This window comes from Drosophila novamexicana, unplaced genomic scaffold, assembly GCF_003285875.2.
Source record: "Drosophila novamexicana strain 15010-1031.04,08,12 unplaced genomic scaffold, DnovRS2.1 tig00000689-arrow-pilon, whole genome shotgun sequence".
Taxonomy (NCBI): Eukaryota; Metazoa; Arthropoda; class Insecta; order Diptera; family Drosophilidae; genus Drosophila; species Drosophila novamexicana.
The window spans coordinates 2,884,716-2,906,139 of NW_020824818.1; the positions used below are offsets into that span (position 1 = coordinate 2,884,716).

The following is a 21,424-nucleotide window of genomic DNA, read 5'->3' on the forward strand; positions in this document are numbered from 1 at the left end:
CTGGGATTGGCATTTTATATTAAGCTCCAAGACATTTTAAGTTGATTTCAATATCACCTTCCCGAGCCTATTAGAAGCTAGTTTATAGCCTACTTTGTATTACTTTATTCTCTGAGGAATAACTGAAATACCTAATAATAATCGGAGCTTGTTGTTTTACTTAAAATGTTTTTATTGAATTGCTTGCAGTACTTTAAGCAGGAGTGCAGCGAGGATGAGAAGCTCAATGTCGGGCCAATTGGCGGTCCAGCGGGCAGCTTCAAAATGGGCGGCCAGCCGAGTCAAATGGGCTTATTTCCACCAATTGGACGCGGCGGCGGAAGTGCCACGCTGTTGCAGAAGGCGGGCAACTCACAGAATCCCATGCTGCTGAAGGTAAGTGAACAGTTGTTGTTGCCAGAAATGATGCTCAACCGATTTTGGAATTCGTTGCAGCTGCTAAACGAGAAGAGCGAGGAGGATGATGGCAGCAGTGGCACAGGCCCGGGCGGCCCCGGTGTCCTTAGCAATACGCGGCAGAGCGAGCTAATGCGTCAGCTGCAGAAGGATGATGGCGGCAACCATGGACCTGGCCACGGCATGCTGGGCGGCAGCGGTGCCAGCGGTGGCGGCAACATGAGCAACGAGGATCTCAAGCGCATGCTAAAAATCCAAAGCGATCCGGCCATGAGTCGCAAGCGTTCGCTCAACGAGCCCGACGACGACATCTCGGCCAAGCGCTCCGAGGATAAGCCCAGCAAGCTGTGCAGCCAAAACAAGATGCTGGCGAAGCTGCTCCAGAATCCGCCAAAGCTGCCCAAAGCGCCCAATCCGGAGCAGCCGCTACAAGTGAAAACCCTGCCGGACATAACCAGCTCCACGGTGAACAATGTGAGCAGCTCGCTGGCGGCGCCGGGCAACCTAATTAGCGCCGGCAGCACCGGACCCAAGGCGGCGGCAGCAGCTAATAGTCGGGCGCGCAAGTTGCAGCAGCAGCAGCAGCAACAACAGCAGCAGCAACAGCAACAGCAGCAACAGCAACAACAGCAGCAGCAACAACAGCAGCAGCAGCAACAACAGCAGCACCAACAACAGCAGCAGCAACAGCAGCAGCAGCACCAGCAACAGTCAACGCCACAGCAAAACGATGTCTACCTCAGCCAGCAGCAGCTTGCATACCAGCAGCAGCAACAGCAGCAGCAACAGCAACAGCTGGCGACCACAGCAACTACCTCACTTACCACAGCGGCCTCAACGTCAGCGGCTGCGGGGCCCGATACGGAGCTGTCCAAGCTGCTGGACAGCGTTATGGACTATTATACGGATGACACGCCCATTGTGCCCGCAGCTCCCTCAGAGGCTTCAGCCATCAGTGACATACAAAAGTCGTTGATGCTCGATGTGGAAATTGCCACGTTTGGCGGCATAAATCAGCATTTGCTCATGTCACAGCAGCAACAGCAACAGTTGCTAGTACAGCAGCAACAGCAGCAGCAGCAGCAACAACAACAACAGCAGCAACAGCAACGTCAGCAACATCTGCAGCCGCCTGCCTATCCAGGCATGTTGAGTCTACAGCAACAGCATCAACAACAGCAGCAGCAACAGCAACAGCAGCAACAGAACCAGCAGCAGCAGCAGCAGCACTTGCTGCGCCAACAACAGCAACAGTTGCTGGAGGCCATGCGCAATCAGCCCTTTCAACGCCCACCGCCCATGTATCCGGTGCGCAATCGCGGCCCCATGAATGCCGTTGCCACGCCCGGCGGTGGCGTTGTGCTGCCCAATCAGCAGATGCGCAACATGCGCCAGCAACAGCAGCAGCAAAAGGAGCGACTGCTGCAGCAGCAGCAAAAGCAACAGTTGCTGGTGCCCGAAAATGCCAGTGAGTAGTTAAATCAGAGCTAGATGATAGGTGCCTATATATTAAAGAGTTTGGATAAACCACTTTTTGGCTTCTGCTTCCAATATTCTGCCAAGAACTGACAGCTAAATAGTTTTAATAGGAACGATCGATCGATCTAAAGTAAAGATATAAGTTTCTACTTCAACATATCTTACAAAATTTATTACCCTGAGCAAAAACTGATAAACAACATATTAATCATATAGACTAATAGGAAGAATCGGTCGAAATAAAACTTATAATTTCTATTTCTTTCAGCTGGCATCAATGCGGGCATCAACAACATTGGCTCACTGATGAACACAACTGTGGCGCCTAATGTGTCGCTCTCCAGGACCAATCTGCCAGCGGATGCGCAACTGAGTCCCAACTTTGCGCAGACCCTGATGCAGCAGCAGCTCAGCCCCGGGCGCAGTGCACCCTACAGTCCGCAGCCAAATCAAGGTGCGTAACAGAACGCAAATCACTCGTATTAGCATATTAAATGCGTATCTCTTGCTTTACACAGGCTATGCGCCGCAGTTTGCTCAAAATGCACAGCGTCTGTCGCCGCTGCAGCAGCAGCAGAATCCTCAACAGCAGCAGCAACAGTTGGCGTACCTGCAACAGCAGCAGCAGCAGCAGCAGCAACAGCAACAACAGGCGGGCGACGGCGGACGCTCCAATACGCCGTTTGGCAGTGGCTCCGGCCTGCAATCGCCTGGCATGCAGAACAGTCCACAGCAGTGGCCCACAGGCGGTGGCAACGCGGGAGCTGGTGGTGGTGCAGGTGGTGCTGTTGGCGGACCGGGTGGACCGCTGCCTGCCGGCAATGCCGGACGCTCACTGCAGCAGCACAATAATCCCTTGCTCATTGCGCAGCTGCAGGTGAGTAGCAAAGAGTTTGCTTTGCCCAATGAAGCGCCACTAATGTCCTTCCGTGATGTCCAGAGCAACTACAATGCGCGTCAGTATCAGCAGCAGAGCCAGCAGCGTCGCGGCCTCAACTCACCCGGCGCCGTTGGACCTGTCGGCGTCGGCAACAATGCGGCAGCGGCGGCGGCGGCGGCACTGCAGCGGCAGAACTCTTTCCAGGCTCAGGGCGGCGGCGGTGCAACCACGCCCGATGGCAGCACCGGACCAGGTGGCGTTGGCCTGGGCGTTAGTTTTGGCGGCCCACAGTCACCCTACGGCGGCAGCGCAGCGGCCAATGTGTTCCAGCAACAGCAGCTGCAGCGCCTGCAGCGGCAGAGCAGCGTGCCGCAGGCGACGCAACATTTGCCAGGTGAGTAACGCCTCCCACCATGGAGCTTGTCCTGTGCCGGCTTGTCCAGCCGGAGTCTGCGTGTCAGATGAATGCCGTCATCGAAACTTAGGCTTAGTTTTAGTGATACTCCCTTTGCGACCCAGAAGAGTGCCCAACTGAATTTAGTTCAAAAGTTTTTCTACTGAAATATGTTTCAAATGTAGGCGGAACTAGTTGACTAAAACGCGCTGACTGATTTTCTGTTGGAACTGGAACTAAATAAAAGTGGAACCAGTTCAAAAGCTATGCGAATAATAATCTCAATCGTATGTAAAAAAAAACACTGGTTTTAACAAAAAAGGTGGAACTTGCTCTAAAAATGAACGAACATTTTGAAAAAAATATGGTGTAATATTGGATGCTTTTCTGCAAGAGTTGTTACTTTTAATAATTGTTATTGTTAGTTTTAAATATATCCAAAATCTTAATTAAAATAGGCTCAAAATGAATTCGCTGAAAGATTAAAATATGAAGTTCATATAAGACACTAGTTCCAGCTTAGATTTAAAGTCATGTAACTAACTATGAAGCTGAGCTAGTTCCAACTTTACATAAATACTTAAGAGTGTCACTAAAATGGCGCATTACTTTAAACTATACTCTATTAACCAAAAGAACCAGTTCCAATTAAGAAAGAGCTAGTTCCACTAAAAAATAACTGGTTCCACTTAAAATGAACTAGTTACAATTGAAATGAACTAGTTCCACTTAAAATGAACTTGTTTCAGCTACGCAAGATTGTTACCCCAAAACGCGCCAAGCACACAATTACTTAGATTCCATGCAGCGTGAACCAGTTCACAACATGCCGCTTGCCCTAATTACTGTACTAAATATCAATACATAAACAGCTTCACACCCACACACACACACGCGCATACCAACACCGTTTCACATACACACACACACACATACACGCAGAATTTGTTAATATTTGACTAGTTTTTAACCAAAGCCAAACAAATCAAACGCTTAACCGAAACAGGCTCAACGCGTTTCGGTTTGTCGCCTGGCAACAACAACAACAACAACAACAACAACAGCGGCAACAACCACAGCAATCACAATGATAGTGCAGCTGCCGCCGCTAGTCAACAGCAGCAGCAACAACAACAGCAGCAGCAGCAACAGCAACAACACCAACACCAACACCAGCAACAACAACAACAGCAGCAGCAACAGCTGATGAACGGCATGAGCATGTCCCCTCATCCGGCCATGATGGGCGTGGGCGGCATGGGCAGCGGCGGTGGCAACGGCATCATAGGGCTGGGCGGTGGCGGCGGCGGCGGCGGCGGTTATGCAGCCCTCGCTGCCTATGGTCAGGCACAGCAGGCGAATGATTTCTATGGTCGAGCGCAGACCGGTAAGCCGTGTGCTCACACTTGAACTCTCTCTCACTCTCTCTATATATATACATATATATCTCTCTGCTCGCTCTCATGCGCTCGCTGTAATCACATGTCATGCCCTACATACATACATATACATATATTGTTTACATATATGTGTCTATGTATATATGTACATGCATATGCATATCAAAAATTCGTGCTAATCATTGTGTATATATAAATAAGCAAATTTAATTACCCAAAAATGAACCACACATTTTGTACATAGAAACTAAAAACAAACAAAAATCCTTGGGGCTCCCAGAACACACATCTATTGCCTAACCACATTTGCGTGTTTTGTATAATCGTATAACTATGCCACATACTATATATGATCTTGTATATAACCTAGGTATATTTGAGTATAATTAATTAAACGGTTAGTTTTTAGGCGCTGCACCCACCCACAGTATTAACCCATGTAAAGACTTTAGATATAGCTGAGACCCTAGAACCGAATCGACAAAATCGTATATAATCACTATAAAAATTGGGGAACGTATGTATTTATATGTATTGTTTATGTTTAGTTTTGGCTTAATTATATTTTTTTATATGAACTATTCACATGGCCATATAATGGAGTGAGAGTGCTTTGAAATGAAAGGATTCAGTCAGGTTACGATTGAAGTAAAGAAAATTTGTATAAACAAAATATTAAAATAAGTACCTAAATATTAAAATAAGATAGAAGTTGTTTTTAGAGCTATATAATATTATTATTTATAGCATTTAAAAGCAACTTTTTAAATAACAAGAATTCTATTTACGCTAAATAATTAAAATATAGTTTATGCAAAGTACTTCCAAAAAAGCCCAAGTGAATAATTCATGTAATTATGATTAATTTAAAATTATTATATGTTTACTTTTTAAAAAAAAACCCTCGCCTATATATACCCCTTATTTGCAACATTGATCTCGAACCTACCCGCCAGATTCAACATTTAAGTGTGTGTCGTATATTTTATTATATATTTAATATATTATTTATATTACATTTATGTGTTATATGTTGTATTCTGTTGTCTGTTGTGTATTTATTTATGTTATATGTCTAGCTAAGTTCAACTATAATTGTGACTAAAAATCATTTTTTTTTTTTGTTGTGGGTTGAAATATGCGTTGGCCATGACCAATTGTAAACTAGACTAATCCTTGGCATTTCTTCCATTCTTGCAGCTGGCAACGGCGGCGGCGTAGCTGGTGGCAATGCCAATTCGGAGTTTGTCAAGCAGGAGCTGCGCGCGGTGGTCAGCGTGCGGGCCCAGCAGGCGGCTGCGGCAGCCACGGGCGGCGTTGTCGGCGTTGGCGGTGCGGGCGTGGCACAACGGGGTCAGACACCGCAGAGTCCGCTGCAACAGGGACCAATGATTGGCGGCGGCAATAGTACAAATTCCATGGGCAATGTCACGCCCACTGGCAGCGGCAGCAGCGGCAATCCAATGCTCAACACACCGCCAGATCCAACGCTGGGCTTTAGCTTCGAGACGCGTGAGTATACAAATACATATATATATATATATATATATATATATATATATATATATATACATATATGTGGGGGCTCGAGCTAAATTGAGATTCTTTTTCCTTACACAGCGGACTTCTTTACAAGCAGCGCCACGAGGTGACCCTAAGGAGCCTGAGCAAAACCCAAGGACTTAAGAACAACAACTGCTAAACAACATCAACAACAACAATTCATGTTCTTCAAACGCATTTAAGGCTCTCAGAACGTTTTTCCTTTAAGAAAAAAAAAACACTAAATGAAATGAAAGTCGCAGCATTTTTGTTAAAACATAAACAAAACCAGGCTTGCAACAAATTTTAAACAAAAGCGAACGAACGTCTAGAAATGTGTAAAATGTATATGTAAAATTTAAATTATATTAGCAGCACTATACAATAAGCCAAAACGTTAAAAACAAATATATATGTATATATACACAAATATATTTATTATTAACACTAGCAAATATTAATTGTAATGCATAAAAAATGGGAACCTCGTCTAAAAAAATAACAAAAAAAAGAAAAATGATTAAATAACAAGCTATAGTTAAATATTTTGAAAGCTGCTAAAAAATATACAAAAAAAAAAAAACAAAAAAAAACATATTTATTACGTTTAAACATAAAGATTAGACTAAGATGCTATATATACAAAAACACACACATACATATATGTACATGCATATGTATATGTATGTATATATTTATATATATATAAGAAACTGCATGTTAATATTGCGGCTGGCGCAACGTTTCAAGCTGTTGTTTATTATGGAAATATGTATAACACTAAAGATCTAAAAAACAAAAACAAAAAAAAAACAAAATACAAGCGAGATCGGCTTTAAATTATAACGGCATTAGTGTTACGTTTAACTAAAATAATTAACAAAATGAAAAACGTATACAATTTGAACGAACTATATAAGCATATAGCACACACACAGATTTATACATATGTATATATACATATATGCTAAACGTTCATATATATGTATATGTATACATATTTAAAATTAGTGTTGAATTTTTTTCAGTGTGATAATTTGTTAAATTTTATAATATACTAATGTTGCTTATTTGTTGCTATAGATCGTCTCCCTAGACATATTTCTATACGATTTTTATTATATTCAATTCCCAAACGTTTACGTTTCTATCGTTTTTATACATACATCCATATCATTTTCAGCGATTGCTTTATGAACAACTATTTGGGATACTAAATCAATTTTTATACAACAACAACAATTTGATAAACAAAAAACATTTTGCTTAGTTATATGTATGTATATTTGTTATGCTATTTGATTTTGAGCTGCACGTAACTGTGTAACTGGAATTGTAAATATAATTTTCACTATTACATACATATATTATTATTTACGAAATTGTAATTGATAATTCAGATAATGCTTTAAACGTAATTAATTATTTTTATAATTTTTAACAAGCAGATAGAAAAGCGCGCGCACTGCACAAAAGTCGTCGTTGCAATTCAATGTGAAGGCTATTTTACAGGTTTTTTGTTTAAACTAATTTGTAACAACGTTTTATCGATAACACAACATTTCTTTTATATATATATATTTTATGTAGCATATCACAATTACTTCAACTTTACTGAGAAATCTTTTAAATGTTTCTCCTTTATATTGTGTAATTATTTTTATTATTAATTTTTTGATTTTGTTCACGCAAACGCATCTGTAAACTTTAAACTGTAAACTGTAGTTGGGTTCAATCGTTATAAATATTATTTTTTAAAACAAAGCTATACAAATATTACGGTACATATATATATATATAAATATTTTAAAATTAGTTTTTTAATTTTATTAAATATGTTTAAAATGCAACAAAGCCTAAATAAAAATTTATATACAATATATAAAAGTAAAATATGGGGTAAGTGGTTTTGTTTTTCATTTATTTCCTTTTTATAAGCTTTAACAAATTATGATGCTGAGAAAATAACAACGACAACAACGATAAAAATTATTATGAAATAATGAAGTGTATACACAAATGGCGATATTAACACTTGGGAAAATAGAAATACCTCTCGTTAAGTTCAAAAAACCTATAATAAACATACAAATTTATATATAAACTCTTAACAGAATATTAAAAAACTAAATAAAATGACAAAAACATAAACAAATGCCAGTTACCACACAAAATTATAATACTAACAATATAATTGAACATTAACAACAATATGTATTTATTTGTACATATATGTATTTAAATGCTAATCGCGAGTTTCACATACATTAATTTAATAAGTAGTTTAAGTAATTACATTTTTGAGACAGCGTTAGTTAAAATTCCATTTTTTTAAGAGGCTACATTTAATACAATTAAATTAAATCATAAAATAAGTGCTATATATACGACATGCCGACGATTTAATACCCTTGCAGATGCTCTAAATTAAAATATATATTTTACGTCTATCTTAACCCATTTTATCTAATATCTATCAAATTTTAGTTTTGATAGATGTATGATGTTGATGGGAAGAGTATAATAGTTTCTGCGGGGGTAAATAGATATTGTCGAAAGCCAAGTTTCAGCTTTGCTCTTGGTTCTCACGTAGCTTTGATTTATACTGAATAGGACCTCAACCAAAACAAGAAATGAATATACACAAGTATACTGCATTTAGTATAGGTTTGAATGATTAACAAGTACATTGCATACGTATAAATATATATTTATATAGATAAGTGACTTGGCAACAGATTCTAGCAAATTTCACACACACAGCAACACAAAAAGTACATATAAAGTGCATTAATGAATTTAAGCATTTAATGAAATTAATTAATTTATAAGCATATAAAAATATATATTAAATTACCAAAATAGTTATACATACATATATATATTGAACAAAAAAATATTTACAAAAAAAAAAATGAAGAAAAAAAACAAAATTACCATAAACTTTCGTATTCATAATAAGAATTAATTTCATAAATTTATTACAACACTAAAGCTAGCTACGAATTATACAGCAAAAAAAAAAACATAAATATTACTAACATTTAACAGTTTCCATTTTGATACATACATACATATTATACATATATATATTTAATTAGTTACAAGCACATCTATAAATAAGTTATTACTAATTAATTGTATATATGCATTCGACTTTTTAATAATTCCATTCTGTTTTTATATGTATATTTTTACTGTATATACTCGTATTCTCTTTATGCAACCTAGTACCATAAATTTGTACCAAAATAAAAAATACATTAAACATGAAACCATAAAATGAAAAAAAATATGAACAAAAAAATACAAAATGCAACGCCCTGTACCCGTGCATAAGCCTACAAAACAAATTGTTAAACAAAAAAAAAATATTACAAAAATATAAAATGAAAAAAAATACTATTTACTAATTACAAAGAAGCCCTGAACCGTAATAAGTAGTGCCCAAAAGAACTAATACAAAAATACAAAAACAAATATATATTAATTAGCATTTAAACAACGTTATAACGAATTCTAAAACAACAGCCTAAACAAATAGTTATTTGTAAAACAAAATAGTGAAAAAACAAAAAAACTCATAGCACAATTTTGTATAAACAACAAATTCATAATAACCATAAAAAACGTTCAATACAAGGATTAGAACTTTATACACAAGGCTTACAAGAGTATAGACTCATGATAGAACACACATACACACACAAACACACACACACACACACGCGAGAATACTTAGGAACCATTTCACAGTTACAACAAAAAGTATAACAACACCTTTACCAAATTTTGTACATCATTTTACAGTTATTATGTCTGCTGCTGTACATATATAGAGATTTTGCATGGAATTACGTATCGGAAAAGCTGGGAGGATCTATTGTTGATTGGCTGTGTTAAACAAAAAAAAAAAAGACCGAAAAATACTGATAAAAAAATAGTCGAACAGGATAACCTAGAAATGAAAGCAGAACAAGTTTGTGGTATCTATCGAGTTTTAGTACGGTTGAGAATGGGATTAGCGTAGTTAGACGCGTTCGGGGAACGCCTAGTTAACTGATTTACGAGGTTAGGTTAGTTTCGGTAGGCATTGGATAAGGTAAATACGTACATGGGAATGAAATTAGTTTTATTTCGAGCAAACTTCAGTTCAAATCATTCACATATGCATCTTATTTCTAAGTATTGACATGTTTCGTAACACTTAGGCACATAATTATACGCTATTGTTTCCTGTTTACCTATGTTGTCGGACCCAAACTGGAACCAAATGGTTTTTAAAATTGCGGATTAAATATGGATATTGAAAGACTTATTTTGTTAGGAGCATAATTTACAATGTAAGGCATCGTTTTAAAGGCATTCGATTGGGCGCATATTTATTTAATTCAGTGTATAAAATTGGCTACACTTAGGATATACGAAACACACCCAAAACTTGAACCCAAATACAAGCCACATAAATGTTACAAACAAAAAATTAAAGATTAAAACTAAATGTTATATTGTGTTGTTGTCACTGTCGCAGTCACTGTTTATATGTTGTCTATGTCTCTCTCTCTCTCTCTCTCTAAAAAACTACTAAGAAATGATAATTCAGACATATTTTGTGTAAGTCTATGTACCTTTTTGCTATATATTATATTTCTATGTACGACTCACCCTCTCACAAACACACAAACACAGTTGCATATTATATAAAGGTTCACATGAAACAAAAAAAAAAACAACAAAATTTCAACACTTCACAAAACATTTGTTATGCAAAACAACGTACATAAGTAATTCATGAAATGGTTAATTTCTAAAGTAATTAATTAATAAACGTACGTGTGTAAATGTAATTCTCGTGTAAAGATCAGGCGAAATTCAGAGAGGAACGCACTTTCAATTGAATTTACACTAAACAAATGAAAACAATTTAAACATTAATATTATGTGCGCTACGTTTATGTTTGTACTTACAAATCTATGAATAATTAAATTTATTAATTAATTGTAAATTAAATATACAATGAAATTGCAAGAACACAACAGCAGCAACAACAACAACAACAACAGCAACACGTACACTTAATGTTTAACAAAAAGAGAAAAAAAACATTGAAAATGAGAAAATGAAAAAGACTAAATAAAATATTAATGAAATAAGAGTAAACCGAAACAAGATCCTTGACTGTCTGCCTGCCAATCCTCTAGAGCTTTCGCAACTTGGTGGCCATGTCGACAATCATATGCAGATTGGAGTTGAGCGTTTTTATCTGATTCAAAGTAGCCGAGTCCAACTGCTTGAGCACCTCGCGCTTCACCTCGGACATCTTTTGCGGCTTCAGCTTGAGCACGCCCAGCTTGGTCGGTATATGCACGTTGGCGCAGCGATCCGGAAAACTACAGCAGACAGGAATTAGCGGAGCTGAGGAGTAGTAATAGGCGTGCTCATTATTTACGTCTGCACGGCCAGTGGGCTGCCGCCCGTGGAGAGAGCCACCTCCCCCGGTTTGGGCCAGCGTAACAGGGCCACAGCTGGTAAGACGGCGCTCCGGGCCATGCCTCGGTCCACGGATTGTACCTGAGGGCGCGCCGACAGCGGCTGCTGTGGCGTGCGCAAGCGTCCGCTGCGCGTAATGGACTGGCTGCGCTTCGTGGGAGGTTTGGGCGCTGAAAGTCTTTATTAGAGGCGGATTTTCTAAAAGGGATGGCTGCTACTAACCTATCCACTGATAGTCCTCGAAGTGGTGCAGCTTGAGCTTGAGAAACTCGCTCCACTTCATCTGCAGCACATGCTGATGGGTGCGCGCCAGTATTAGCTGCAGCTGATTGTTCACCTGCTGCACGCTGCGCTTGCCAAGCTCATCGATCTTCTCCAGCGCCGACTCCAGTTTCATTTGTGCCATTCGCAGCTGCTCCTCCCGTTCCGCATCTAGGCGCAACTGCTGACGGGTACGTTTGCCTATTTTGGTGCGTGGCATCTCGACTTTGTACTGAAACAGTTTTTAAATGCTTGGACTTGAGAATTGACAGCTTCTGCGCCTGCTGCGATTGAACATTTGAATTTTTATTAACTCGGGACAAATTTAATTTTAGAATACACTTTAAAAAATGGATTAGCAACTGCGAACTGAACTTAAACTAAACGAACATAAAATACGTATGTATATAGATTAGGCATATATATATATATATAGATTAAAGATTTATGTTTGTAGGCTTTCGACGTTTGGGGAGCTACTTGAAGCCGGCCTTGTTGGCCGTGTTAACAATCAATTGCAAGTTCTCATGCAATGTCTTTATTTGGCTTAAAGTGTCCGCATCCAGATTCTCTAACAGATCCGCCTTGATCTCGGATAACTTCTTGGGCCGCAGCGATAATACGCCATTGCGTATGGGTATATTGACATTGGCAAACTTGTCTGGCATGCTGCAAATGGAAGGAGGGCCGAATTTAGTTAGCTGATAGACGCATGCTCCAGGGGAAATAACTTACACCTGGGACACAATGGGGCTGCCGAACTTGGAGAGCGCCACCTCGCCGGGCTTGGGCCAGCGTAGAAAGGCCATGGGCGGCGTGGATGGCGAAGAGGAGCGCTTCTTTAGAAGCCGCGGCGTACGATCTGCGCTAAATGCCTTTGGACGCGATGCCATCGGTGTGCGCATCTTGCTGCGTGAATTGCGCAGCGCATTCGAGCTGCTGCTGCTGGCCACAGCGCTGCTCGTATTCACCAGCACCTTGGAGGCACCACAAGCGGAGCGACTGCGACGCTCGCGACGCGCACGCGCCGAATGCAGCGGTCCAGGTGTGCGCATGGCCTTGGCCGAGCGCAGCATGGAACCAGTGTAAGCGGACATGGTGCTTACGCTATTGCTGCTGATGGCACCGCCCAGGCTGCTGTCCTCTGTAAGGTAGCCTAAATAGAGTGTGACCAGACCAACAGCAAATGTATGGGTGTACGTGTGCGTGTGTGCGTGCGTGAGGATGACAAATGTTAGGATCATAAGAAAATTAGAGCAGAGTTCGAGAACGCGCCACCAAAAAGCAGAAAATAATTCAAAACAAAGAAAGAAAGATTACCCTCATCATTGCGACTGCTGGTCGCTGTTGCGGCTGTGCAGATGTTGGTACTGGCGCCGCCGCCGTTTGTTGTATTGCTGCACATGGATTGCGAGCCGAAATGCTGAGTCTGATCGCTGGCCTTGAAGTTGGAAAAGTGCTCGAGAGTGAGCAGCAGCTCCAGAAAGTCGCACATTTTCATTTCGCGCAGCTCGGTTTGCAGCCGCGAGGTGATCATCTGCAGCTGTGTATCCACCATCGATTTGTAGCGCATCTCCAAGTCGTCGATGCTCATCAGTACGGAATCCATTTTTAATTCGTAGGTGCGTATCTTTTCCTCACGATTGGCCGCCTCGCGATTTCTTTTCGAATTTTTTGTTATCTTTGTGCGCGGCATTTTGGCAGCGAGTTTTTGGTTTCTTATGTTTCGAAAAATTCTCTAGTAAATATATATTTTAATTTGCGTCCTTCTTTTTGGCACACTGAGCAGGCGTCGCTTTTGTATGTTTCTTTTGAGTTTTTCCGCCGTTTTCTTTGCAGCTGGCGTCGATAGGCAGCATCAATGTGAGTGTAATCGCATCGTTACATGCGATATATCGATATGTTAACATTTTGCCCAACAGTCTGTGCAGCTCTGTAATATTAGGCAGACCATTTTGTGCAAGTGCTGTTGCAGTGTTTCCCGCGAAAGTGAGCATATTAAAAATGAAATGATTAATGTTCGGTGTTTTTTTTATTAATATTTATACATAATAACGGTTTGATGTATTGTGCAAATATGTAAACAATGGCAAAAGTGTTTTTGGCGTGTGCAAATACGATTTTTAGTTATTTTGTGCCTGTGCGACATTCATACATACTCTCATGCAAGCACCGTTACTTGGCCGCCGATCGCTCCTCTTACTGCTCCACACTGCATACAAACATATGTATGTATGTATGTACACATGCTGCCAAGAAATAGGTAATTCATTTTTTATTATTACTTGTATTGAATAACCTTTTTATTTAATCGTGTATACATATAAAATGCTTATTTAGCTTAACTTAATTTATGTCCTCAAAGCTTACCTTTCCTGATTGAAGCATTAAAACTTTGTATTTGTTTTTATGTGTGAATATTGCATATACGTATGTATGTATGTAGTGTACATATGTACACTTGTTTCACAAAGTTAGTTTTCTTCGATCTTATAATTGTTTTCTGTTTTTAAAAACAGTATTTAGGAAATCCATGTTTTAGCTTGACCATTTGGCATTTTGTGATGTCTATAAATTGCGGGAATATATAATGGACATTTTTAACAACATTTATAGAAATTGTGTTTAAAGATGTCTCAAACAATGAAGCAAGTGTCTCCATTGTCTCTCAGAGGCTATCTTGACAAAGCTTAACTATCCTAGTTTTAGTTTGCATATGACGTCATAGCATTAGGCTTTTCGTGTGTGATCGTTTCGTACAGTAAATTATTAGACTTTTAACTGAATTATTTATGATAAAAGACAACATTAAATAATTATTTAAATGTACATAAAAAAGGTAGAAATATATACTAAACAACAGAAATAAAATTCTATGAAAAGTGACGTCATACTTTATGATACGCCGTGTGCGTTATCTTTTGATTAGAATACCATGGCCTTCTGACATTTAAATTTTCTACCCGGTTGCGCCGGGTCTCGGCACTGCAACAACAACATTTGTGCTGTTTTTGTTTTTATGATAAGTGCGAATGAAGGGCTAAATGTGCGAATCAGCTTCAAACTAATTGCTAAAGCCCTACATACAAATTAAAAGAATACGTGTTGCAGTGGCTTTTCAAATTCCACCCAAATTCCAAGATCCTTAGGAAAACTTATTTAATACGTTTTCGTAAAATTCACCGCTCTTGGATGAAAAATGTGGTTCAAAGGAAAGTTTATTTTTCCACTTCAAGACCCTTATCAAAAGGCCACTTCAAGATGCTTATAACATAGCCGGTCGTTAAACATACAGTTCTAGAAATAGAAGTGGAGATCAATCTACGGGTAGATTTCAGTTATCCACGGGCGTGTACCAGGTGGAATGGCAGTATCTAAAATTTGTATCACAAAACTTTCCACGGGCAAGGCCTGGCAGTACCGGCTACTAAATATACATATATAATTTATGGCTGCCGCCTTCTGATAGGGTATAAAAGCTGTTGTATGTGTTGCCCCTTTAATTTTAATCACTTGGAGGTGTTTTTTTTTGTGTGTTTTATCGTCCAATACACACGCCTATGTATGTATGTATGTAGGAAGTGCGTGTGACAGTGTATATGTATATCAGAATTGTCGCTCACTTTGTCAAACCTCAAATTTTCGTTGGTGTGAGCAAGACAGATGCTTGTCAACAAGCAAATATATGGTAGATAGATATTGAAATTTATAGAGACACGCATAAAATGATATTTTAAGGATATATATGTATTAATTGCAGTATGATATTCGACAGTTGTGCATGGTCTATGGACAAGTTTCCTTGCTATGTCGAAAAGCAAGAGAATATTGTGTGCATTAACTGCATTAATTCATTCGGGAGAATGCGGCACACACATTTCAAGATTGCAAAACTGAAGTTCCAAAAATTACAGCCGCAATCCTATTAGGCAGCCCACCCTCTGCCGCCCATGCCACACTGCTGCAGCATAAATTGTATGCTGTGCCAGGCGTAGCTTGTGCTAAATACGAGTGCATAGCATATAAAAGATATGAATGTACATCTCAGCCAGTGGTGGGTATATAATGTATCTGCAGTTGACTGCGTGCTCTATCTATCTGTCTCTCTGCACTTTCTGCTTGGCTGTGACCACTTTTATGACAATCGAAACATTTTGGACAGCCATTGATTAGGTTTAGCTAATTAAATTGCCAGACCGAGCAGGCGGACAAAGTGTCAAAGTTTTTAATTGGCACTTGGCCGGAGCACAAAAGCCAGCAACAGTTAATCCGCTTGGCTGGCCTAAAAGTCAAAGTCAAAGACGCAGCTGAAGCTGAGCCTTGGCCACAATTGATGTGCGGGCATCTCAAAAGCATATCCAATCAGCGGTAACGTCAACATTTTCGCTCCACTTTATTTGTGAGAGAAATTCAACAAAAGCAGATGCCACAGCAGCAGCGACAACCACAACAACAGTGAAACCCAATTTGCGCGACCAAACGATGCGTTAAGCACACAAAATGCAAAACGGATGCGACTTTCATGGATAGATTACACAACGACTTATTTTACATACACACACACCCATACATAAAGTGTGCATTTATCCTGGCTTCATTCCGGCCCCAACCGCAGCTCTTTGCCGCTTCTGATTGCCGCTCGCCTCGTCTGCGTATTTGCAACTGTTGCATATTGCATAGTGCGTGCAACGCTTTTATTGTGCCGCCTGTCGCCACAGCAGCCGCTGGCAGACAGCCTACATGTGGAAACGGGAGCATACCAACCAGGAGCATCATTACATTTTGTATATATTGTAGAACAGGTGGAGCCAGGACGGGCACAATGAAAGCCACACAAAGACCAGGATATACAATCCAGACAGGCAGCCAAGCGGACGGGCAACCAGCCATATCGAGAGGTGTGAGATCTGATACGAATATGAAATACCCTGCAATTAGCAGTTTTGTATAGTAAAATAACAGTCATCAACAGTCTCTCATTTACTTGAAGGCTTTCTAAAGTCAAATTATTATTAAATTGCCCATAGAAAAATATATATTGTATATATATATATATAGAAAAATATATATTGAAAAACATCATAATCTATTACATGTTAAAATTTGTATACATATTATACTCCTAGAAAATAAGGTAGTTGATTAGTTTTCTTTATATGTAAAACGCTATTCTTCGAAGAAATTTGTAAATAAATAAGTGATTTCGTAATCCTATCTGATTGTCGATTGTCCTATTTCAAAAAGGTGTTGATACACTTTACTACTCTTAATATATTTGTGTATACCCATGCTAACTAATATGCATTTATCTCTAATAACTTTATATTTTACAATCATTAGCTTTCGCTTTCATTGTCGCCTAATCGTATTTTTTCGCTCAGACAACTCGCTCCCTTCATTCACATAACATCGCCCTTCTATGCGATTTTCATAAATTCAATAAATGATTAATATTTTTTAATGTTTTTGCTTTTCAGAAATGTGCACTTGTAATTATTAATATTTTTAAGCTGTTTGAGAAAGAGGAAGACACATTAAAAGGTTAGTCTAAATTTAACTTGGTTATTTGTAAGTTAGTTCAATTACATCTTGAAGTAACCTTGACTTAACAATTATAATATAAACAAAAATAATAATAATTGTAGTTTTAATAATGCTGGTACGAAAGAAAAATAATACTAACAATACAAGTAATTAATGTAGTGCATCACGCAAAGAAATCTTAATGGGTTTTTCTAGATTTCGATTTCGATTCTTTTAATTAAATAAAGTTCAGAGTCTGTGCCCAAACTTTGCTACCATTTAGGGGCTTTAATTTGATAACAAAATGTTCAACATTCATCTGGCTGCAATTGCACCAACAACTACAAGCCAACATTTCCAATTAAAACCAGTTGCATGTGCTCTACTTTGTACGGGTTATTTAGTATTCACTCCTTCGTGTTCTTTACTATCTAAGTTCTTGTACATTTCAAATTGTCTCTGCCACTACTCTGACGGCTAAGTACACATAATATATGTATGTAGATAGTAAATAGGTGTTCCGAAAAAGCAATCATTTAAATGTTATGGGTTTTTGATATAGTATGTATGGTAGTTTCATCCCCTCTTCGAAACTACCCTTAGACATTAATGAGCCAAATATTGAATTGTGTGCGCTCTAAGTAGGGAGTAAGTATCGTAAACTCAATTAAATTTTCGTCTAGCATTCTAGTTCAATATACAATTACCCCCACACACACCTACACGCAAGCAAACTGACACCCCCGCTGGCTCAAACCCTCTCTGGGCACAGGTGTGCACTTGGACTGTTTCACAGTTTTCTACCCGTTCCGGAACACTCAAAACTGCAAGTTGCACTCAAAAGCAACGACTCTCGACTGTTCCATTGCCGCGCGTTCCTCTCGTGGGTCGCCTTGGCGTATGCAACAGAGACGCCGAGCAGTCGCTCGTAGCAGGCAGCGGCAGCAGTTGCATTCGATTGCCAGCCATCGCCAGCAGTTAGCCAGAGCCAAAGCCAGCGACAGAGTATCCAGAGTAGCCAGAGCAGACAGCAGCCAGCAGTCAGCGTCAGCGCCAGCGTCCAACTGAACGGACTGAGGTTCCGTTTTGTATCGTTCGCATTCGCATTCGCATTCGAATCAAGTTTGGCACTCCACACATTCCACATTCATTCGCCATTCATTCGACATTCGCGCGCCCGCTTCTGGTTATTTTTATAGTCGGTCGAGCGAACTAGACTTGTGCTCGGGACCGTTGCCGCAAGCGTACCCCGCAGTCGTCTCTCTGTCGGTTCAGCTGCCTTTTGTTTGTTTGTTATTGTTGCCTTTGTTTATTGGTGCGTGTCTTTAGTTTGCGCTCGTTTGCTTTGAGCCGTTTTTTCGTAACTGAAGAGCGGGGCGGAGAACAGGAGTGCGACGAGGGCATAATTAAATTAAAATTTACTCACAAGACACTCACACACACACAAACACACACCCACACACACACGGCAGAGGCAACTAATCACATTACCAGCCATCAGGCGTTGACATCGACGGCGGCAGTCGACCAGCAACGGAACCAGAAGACATTCACAGTCTGTGTTGCATAGTTTTTGGCGCGCGACATACACACGACCTCTTAACGAAAATTGAAAACTTTCCATTTCGGACATCCTAAGTTCAGGTCTACTTCCCGAGCGAAGCGATCAAATTATAAACTCTTCTGTCTGGTAAGTTCGATTCCAAAATATGAATTGGAAAGATCTATTAAAGACAATATAAAAGCAAATCACATCTCTTAATGGATCTTAAAATTATTCAGCAGTTATAAATATATTTTCTGTACATTTCAACATAAAATATTCCACATATTCTAAAGCTCAAAGCAAGAAATTCAACAGCGGTGTGTTCTTTAGTCATTATATTGGTCTAAATATAAAAAGTCAGATATCCAAATTAATTCGAGGAGAAGTTCAGAAGTTAATCTAAAATATAGGTCACTAATTTAGTATACATTTTATGGAGTCCAAAGCATTGCTTAAATCTTTTAGGTCAAAGCAAGAGGAAACATTCAATATTATGTGTTAATGTTTTTTATCTTATTAATTATTTCCAAGACTCTGTCTTTTAACTGTGTATTAGGTATGAAAAATTATTTAATATTATTTCTGAACTTAAGCTCCGGGTTTCGAGAGAGTATTTTAATTGAATTCTTCACAATTTTAAAAAATAAATATAAATTATTTATATTGATAGTTAATAAGTTTAATATTTTTTAATATATGTTGCCTTTTTGTTTTTATATTCGACATCTCGTCCTTGCTTGATTATTCAAAATTAATTTTTCTCCCTAGTCATTTCACCATTAGAATAGACATATTGTCATCGAACTTATTAATGTGATACCTCTCTGTTTTTATATACTACATTTTTTAATCCTAATTGTTTCTTTACTTGATGCCTAGATTCGTTTTGTATTTTGGAAACTATATTTATCTATAATGTATTATTAAGTAACACTTAATCAAAACTAAATATTCCATTTCCTATGCGATAGCATTGAGACCCCCGCTATAGACCATCGCATTTCCATTGTATTGCTGTTCATGTGAAACCACATTTAATGACATTTTCAATTTGCTGTTGTCCTTATAAATCGCCTGGCAGTTTAAATTTCAGACACCAGCAATAAAAATAAAAATGTTCTGAAATTGTGTGATGATTAAAATCCCTAGCCGCCTTTATTTACCTCAGAGGGTCCTTTGTACTTTTTTAATGAGTGAGCTTCGGCCCAAAATGTGCGCAATAAAATTGTCATTTACTCACGCAGGCAGCCTCTCAATAAATATTGCAGCGAGGTCCTGGCCAGGCCATTTGCCCTTTCCATTGTCCTGATGCATCTGCGGTTAATGTACGCGAATTGTCCAACTGCAATTTACTGTTGTTCTGATATAAACACAGATGTAGCTACATATATATATATAAACATATATATATATATATATACACATATATATATACATATATATTATTTTTGCTGCTGTCAGCGGCACGCCCCATAACAACGCCCTCGGGCCGGGGCCAATTATTATTGCGCCATATATTTTTATATCTTTTATCTTAAATTCAATTAAAAAACATTTTGTAAGCAAAGCAGGCGTTTATATTGCTTACATACCCAGCACATATATATTTTGATGTAGGGTATATGCAATCAAATATTCAAATGAGCAGCAAACTTAATTTGGAATGTGTTTTAGTTGTTCGGCACTTTTTACGCTTTCTTCCCTTTCTTTTGTCCTGCTCTTGATCGCATTGAAATGTTATTATTTTTAATTTAATTCTTTTTATTTTTGTGATTTGTAATACAAAAATTAATTGAATTGCTCGTATATTGAGGTGCTTGCTTGTTTATTTGTTTGTTGGTTGGCCGAGTCATGATTGAATTACACTCTCATTCACAAACACATTCATTCCATTACCATTCCCATTCGCTTTCACATTCACATTCACAGTCACAATTCCCCTTCGCATTTGTCCTGCTTCAATTATGGTGAAAAATATTTGCATTTCATTGCAAAAGACACTATTGGGAAGGGGCGGGGCTAAAATTGTGGAGCCAATACTACGTGCCATTTGCTGAATTTTCGAGTACCTTTAGGTGCCGTTTTGCACGTCCAAATACCGAGTGGAATTAAACATGTTTCAATTAATTTTTAATTAAATGCGCTGTATTTTTTGTATTCTTTTTATTTGTAATAAACAATAAAATATAGACATGTGAGGGGATGCAGTAATCGGGGGGACTTTAGCTGCGTGTATTTGCATTTGAATAGCAAATGATATTTTGTTTGTGAGCTAATTTCTTTTTTATTGCAGTTACAAAAGCTTGTAATCTCGGTAAAAAATGAAATAAATTTGTTCATTAATCCGTACGATAATTAAATAGCTCAATTACGCGAATAGCATTTATGGTTAAAGTTTCAATTATCCTGTAAGCTGCTAGGTATAATTATGCAGAAAAATTATTTAAATTTAAGTTTTTTAGACAATTTTGTTTTATTTATTAATTGCAGAACTTTGCTCGCGTGCCAGCAT

At 38.7% G+C, this 21,424-nt stretch overlaps 4 protein-coding genes across 4 annotated transcripts in view; 2 read left to right on the forward strand and 2 right to left on the reverse strand.

The window, feature by feature from the left end:
• The window catches only part of LOC115763085 (nuclear receptor coactivator 3), a 137,190-nt gene extending 130,816 nt beyond the window's left edge, over nucleotides 1-6,374 (forward strand). The window contains exons 7-15 of the mRNA XM_030705516.1: nucleotides 190-375; nucleotides 436-954; nucleotides 1,009-1,864; nucleotides 2,144-2,329; nucleotides 2,394-2,752; nucleotides 2,816-3,149; nucleotides 4,156-4,536; nucleotides 5,750-6,061; nucleotides 6,170-6,374. Of these exons, the coding sequence (XP_030561376.1) occupies nucleotides 190-375; nucleotides 436-954; nucleotides 1,009-1,864; nucleotides 2,144-2,329; nucleotides 2,394-2,752; nucleotides 2,816-3,149; nucleotides 4,156-4,536; nucleotides 5,750-6,061; nucleotides 6,170-6,201 (3,165 nt within the window). The 3' untranslated portion in view covers nucleotides 6,202-6,374. The remainder of the gene's footprint in view (nucleotides 1-189; nucleotides 376-435; nucleotides 955-1,008; nucleotides 1,865-2,143; nucleotides 2,330-2,393; nucleotides 2,753-2,815; nucleotides 3,150-4,155; nucleotides 4,537-5,749; nucleotides 6,062-6,169) is intronic.
• A 4,817-nt stretch (nucleotides 6,375-11,191) lies between these two features.
• Nucleotides 11,192-12,150, reverse strand: LOC115763227 (borealin). Its single transcript, XM_030705701.1, has 3 exons — nucleotides 11,805-12,150; nucleotides 11,542-11,752; nucleotides 11,192-11,482 (listed from the first exon to the last, which is right to left on the reverse strand). The coding sequence occupies exons 1-3, from the start codon at nucleotides 12,061-12,063 to the stop codon at nucleotides 11,290-11,292; spliced, it is 663 nt and encodes a 220-aa protein (XP_030561561.1). The 5' UTR covers nucleotides 12,064-12,150; the 3' UTR covers nucleotides 11,192-11,289.
• A 42-nt stretch (nucleotides 12,151-12,192) lies between these two features.
• On the reverse strand, nucleotides 12,193-13,655 carry LOC115763226 (borealin). The gene is made up of 3 exons (XM_030705700.1): nucleotides 13,164-13,655; nucleotides 12,579-12,999; nucleotides 12,193-12,512 (listed from the first exon to the last, which is right to left on the reverse strand). The coding sequence occupies exons 1-3, from the start codon at nucleotides 13,537-13,539 to the stop codon at nucleotides 12,320-12,322; spliced, it is 990 nt and encodes a 329-aa protein (XP_030561560.1). The 5' UTR covers nucleotides 13,540-13,655; the 3' UTR covers nucleotides 12,193-12,319.
• A 4,699-nt stretch (nucleotides 13,656-18,354) lies between these two features.
• Nucleotides 18,355-21,424, forward strand: part of LOC115763065 (guanine nucleotide-binding protein subunit gamma-e) — a 60,084-nt gene continuing 57,014 nt past the window's right edge. Inside the window, exon 1 of the mRNA XM_030705489.1 lies at nucleotides 18,355-19,056. The gene's annotated coding sequence lies outside the window, so the exon portion shown is untranslated. The remainder of the gene's footprint in view (nucleotides 19,057-21,424) is intronic.

Bases quoted from the DNA above. Each gene is read 5' to 3' on its own strand.
- LOC115763227 (XM_030705701.1), bottom strand. From the start codon at position 12,063: ATGCCACGCACCAAAATAGGCAAACGTACCCGTCAGCAGTTGCGCCTA. The intron at 11,753-11,804 runs GTTAGTAGCAGC...AAAGACTTTCAG, and splicing joins CGAGGACTATCAGTGGATAG to CGCCCAAACCTCCCACGAAG. The intron at 11,483-11,541 runs GTAAATAATGAG...TGTCTGCTGTAG, and splicing joins AGCCCACTGGCCGTGCAGAC to TTTTCCGGATCGCTGCGCCA.
- LOC115763226 (XM_030705700.1), bottom strand. From the start codon at position 13,539: ATGCCGCGCACAAAGATAACAAAAAATTCGAAAAGAAATCGCGAGGCG. The intron at 13,000-13,163 runs GTAATCTTTCTT...CACTCTATTTAG, and splicing joins CAGCAGTCGCAATGATGAGG to GCTACCTTACAGAGGACAGC. The intron at 12,513-12,578 runs GTAAGTTATTTC...TTCCATTTGCAG, and splicing joins AGCCCCATTGTGTCCCAGGT to CATGCCAGACAAGTTTGCCA.